Consider the following 3325-nt stretch of genomic DNA (forward strand, 5'->3'; position numbering starts at 1 on the left):
TATTTTTTTTTTTTTGTTCATAAATAGCATATTGAGCTGACCTTACATTTACCTGAGCGTAGAAGTCATACAAATTGCAGATAATTTATTTTAAATGCAAAAAAATCTTGGTTTAAAAATATTTTCAAAAAATTATCTACTATTTTAATAATGAATCAATAATTGAACTCTGCATAAAACGTTTATATTTATAACTATATATATATTTTTATTCTACTATATTTGATAGTTATTAATTGTTTAATTTTTTTTTCTCATTTTAGGCAACATTGTTACTTGATAATACCAAATAATAAATTAAGAAACTCAAGTGATGTATCACTTTAACTAAACAAAGAACTTGTCATTTCCCATTCTACACTATCCTTATTTTGCTTAGAAGAGCACCCACTGAATTTTGATACAAGCAGTAACAAGAAAGAAACAACATTAAGTTTGGACTCCCGCTAAAACATTGAAGACGTGTTATAACGTCTTGTATAAGAGAAAGGTTGACGTTATCATTCGTCCAAAATGGATGACGATCAGCAGTTTTGTTTGCGATGGAACAACCATCAGAGCACTCTGATCAGTGTCTTTGACAATCTTTTGACAAGTCAGACACTTGTGGATTGTACAATCGCTGCTGAAGGAAAATTTCTTAAAGCACACAAAGTTGTTTTATCAGCATGTAGTCTAATTTTGCAGTAAGTATTAAATAAATAATAAACAAATAACATCTATGCATATATTTAATTAATCATTATGAATTTTTTTTAGACCTTACTTCAACAATAATATGATAAACATCCTATTCTAATTTTGAAAGATGTTAAGTATCAGGAGTTGACCGCAATGATGGACTATATGTATCGTGGCGAAGTAAATATTTCGCAAGATCAATAAGCGGCTTTATTAAAAGCTGCTGAGTCATTGCAAATTAAAGGTTTATCCGATAATCGCACTGGTGCACCGAATCCTGAACATCATCGGGGTTTAAACATACCTGGTAGTGTCGGTGGTGGTTCAAGCAAATTAAGTTCTGGTTATACATTAGAACAAACCAAACGTGCACGTGTTGCACAATCAGGTATGGATTCACAAGATTTGTCTGCATCACGTGAAGGTTCTTCTAGTCCATCAAGACGTCGACGAAAAGTTCGGCGCAGGAGCATTGAAAATGCCATGACTGGTATGTATATTATATAAAAAAAATCAATTTTACTTAAATGACTAAATAATGTTAATATGAATGTTAACTAATATTTATTTATTTCATTTGCAGATATTCATGACAACTCAAACTCCTCTCAAATGCAATCTAATCAATCCGCATTACTTCAGCAGCCTGCAAACTTAGCTGGTGCTGGCGCTATAACAGCAGCTGCCGCACAAATTCCGACATCATCAACAGCATTATCGACAGGAATAATGCTGTTGATGGTGCTACAGGAGCAACCTCAGGTCAATGATGAAGAAATGGGTATGGATGATTTAGATCATAATGCTGGTACAAGTCAAGGAGGAGAAGGATCTAGTCAAGGTAAATAATTGCATTTTATGTAGTAAAATTTTTAAGTCACTATAAAAAATTACCCAAACATTCTACAAAAAGTCTTAAAATTAAATATAAAATTTGTTGTAGTTGTAATTTATTGTTTTAACTTTTTTATTTAAAACAAGTTTCTTTCGTTATATTTTATATTACAACAAAATTAAATTTATTGTTTTAATGACGAGCTTAATTTGTTAATTGTTTAAATAATGCACAATTTTTAAATTATAAAAAAAATATATTTTGTTTTCACTAATTTTTGACTGTAGTCTAATTAGTACAGTACCTTAATTATATTATAATCTATCAGTATCCTGAAGAAAGACCATAGAATGTAATCGAAATATTAGTGAACATAAAATATAATTTTAACAAATAATTTAATAAGTTAGTTATATACTTGAACAATTAATCAATGATTTTTCAAAAATCGAAATAAATGAAATGTAATTTAAATTATTTAAGCCTTGCGTATAATATAAAATGCCACAAGTAAATTGTAGTTTAATGACTTGAAATTTTATTGTAATACATATTTCTAAGGATATATGTTCATTTCAAAATTTTTAAACACGCGTTTCTTCTTTTAGGCTACGCACCCTGGCAACATGATAGATCTCAGGATGAATTGTTACTGACAACACAAGATGCACAGCAACGGGACCCACAAGGTAAGTTCTAAGTACGAAACATTCAAAGAAGAAGAACAAAGGCTCCGAGCACGACAAATAAAATATATAGTTAGTTATAGATATCAGGACTTTTTTTTAATAAGATCTGTAATTTTGAACAACGTTAGAATTAATATACTTGAAGATTAACATAGTTAAGTTAGCCAGAAACTTATATAAAAAATTTACTAAAGAAGTAAATATTTTTCATGTAACGCATTATAAAAATTTAATAGTTTAAAAAATCGCCTTAATATTTACAATATATTGCTAAATAGAATATCTGAAAGAATTTTATATGTCGTGCTCAAAAAGCTTTACATAATTAGTATCTTATGTTATTAAAGAAGAGAATTTATTTAAACTACAAGAAAAAAAACAAGCAAACATATATTCAAACAAGAAAAGACAAGCTGTGCTTTTATTTATAAAATCTAAAATTATTTTCCAAATTAGTTGTTTTTGTGTTAATATTATTATGCAGATTTTTGTAAAATATTTTTTGTTGTGTTTAAAATAAAAAAACTTACTTGTCTTTTCTTCTTTGAAAAACTCTACTATATAAATTAAAGCGAATCTAATTTTTGTGCTGATTTGGTTTTTCTTAACACTGCTTCCTACTAGACAATAAATAAATAAATAAATTAGATATATTAAATTGTTCATCACATACACACACATATATATTACACATGCCATTCACATTATTGAATTTTTGTATTTTACTGCTGATTCTCATCATAATATCTAAAATCATAAATTTCGTTTGTATATATATATTTACTTGCCAATATTTTTTTACTTTTCATTTACACAAAAAAAAAAAAACTAAAAACTAAAAATTAAAAATTAAAAACAAACAAAAAAAAATCGGTCTACGATATTAGAGACATTAATTCATATTAAAAATAATTAAATTCTAAATATTGTGAAAATTATAGTTTATTATATATAGTTAGGCATTTTTCATATATTTTTTTATAAATCTGTTGTTATTAAACAAAATAGGGTTTTTTTTCACAATTAAATTGTTAAAGCAACAGAACAGTATTGTTCCCATTCTTGTTGCTCCATAGATTTATTAGAGAGTCTCAAGACATTTTCTATGTGTAAAATTTTT

General features: G+C 27.0%; 1 protein-coding gene across 1 annotated transcript; it reads left to right on the top strand.

Annotated features, from left to right (window-relative positions):
• The first annotated feature begins 765 nt into the window (after positions 1-765).
• LOC119671745 (longitudinals lacking protein, isoforms H/M/V-like) lies at positions 766-2231 on the top strand. The gene is made up of 3 exons (XM_038082504.1): positions 766-1171; positions 1265-1522; positions 2125-2231. The coding sequence occupies exons 1-3, from the start codon at positions 1072-1074 to the stop codon at positions 2214-2216; spliced, it is 450 nt and encodes a 149-aa protein (XP_037938432.1). The 5' UTR covers positions 766-1071; the 3' UTR covers positions 2217-2231.
• Positions 2232-3325: the final 1094 nt, after the last annotated feature.

The sequence above is a fragment of the Teleopsis dalmanni genome, chromosome 1 (genome assembly GCF_002237135.1).
Source record: "Teleopsis dalmanni isolate 2A chromosome 1, ASM223713v2, whole genome shotgun sequence".
Classification (NCBI taxonomy): Eukaryota; Metazoa; Arthropoda; class Insecta; order Diptera; family Diopsidae; genus Teleopsis; species Teleopsis dalmanni.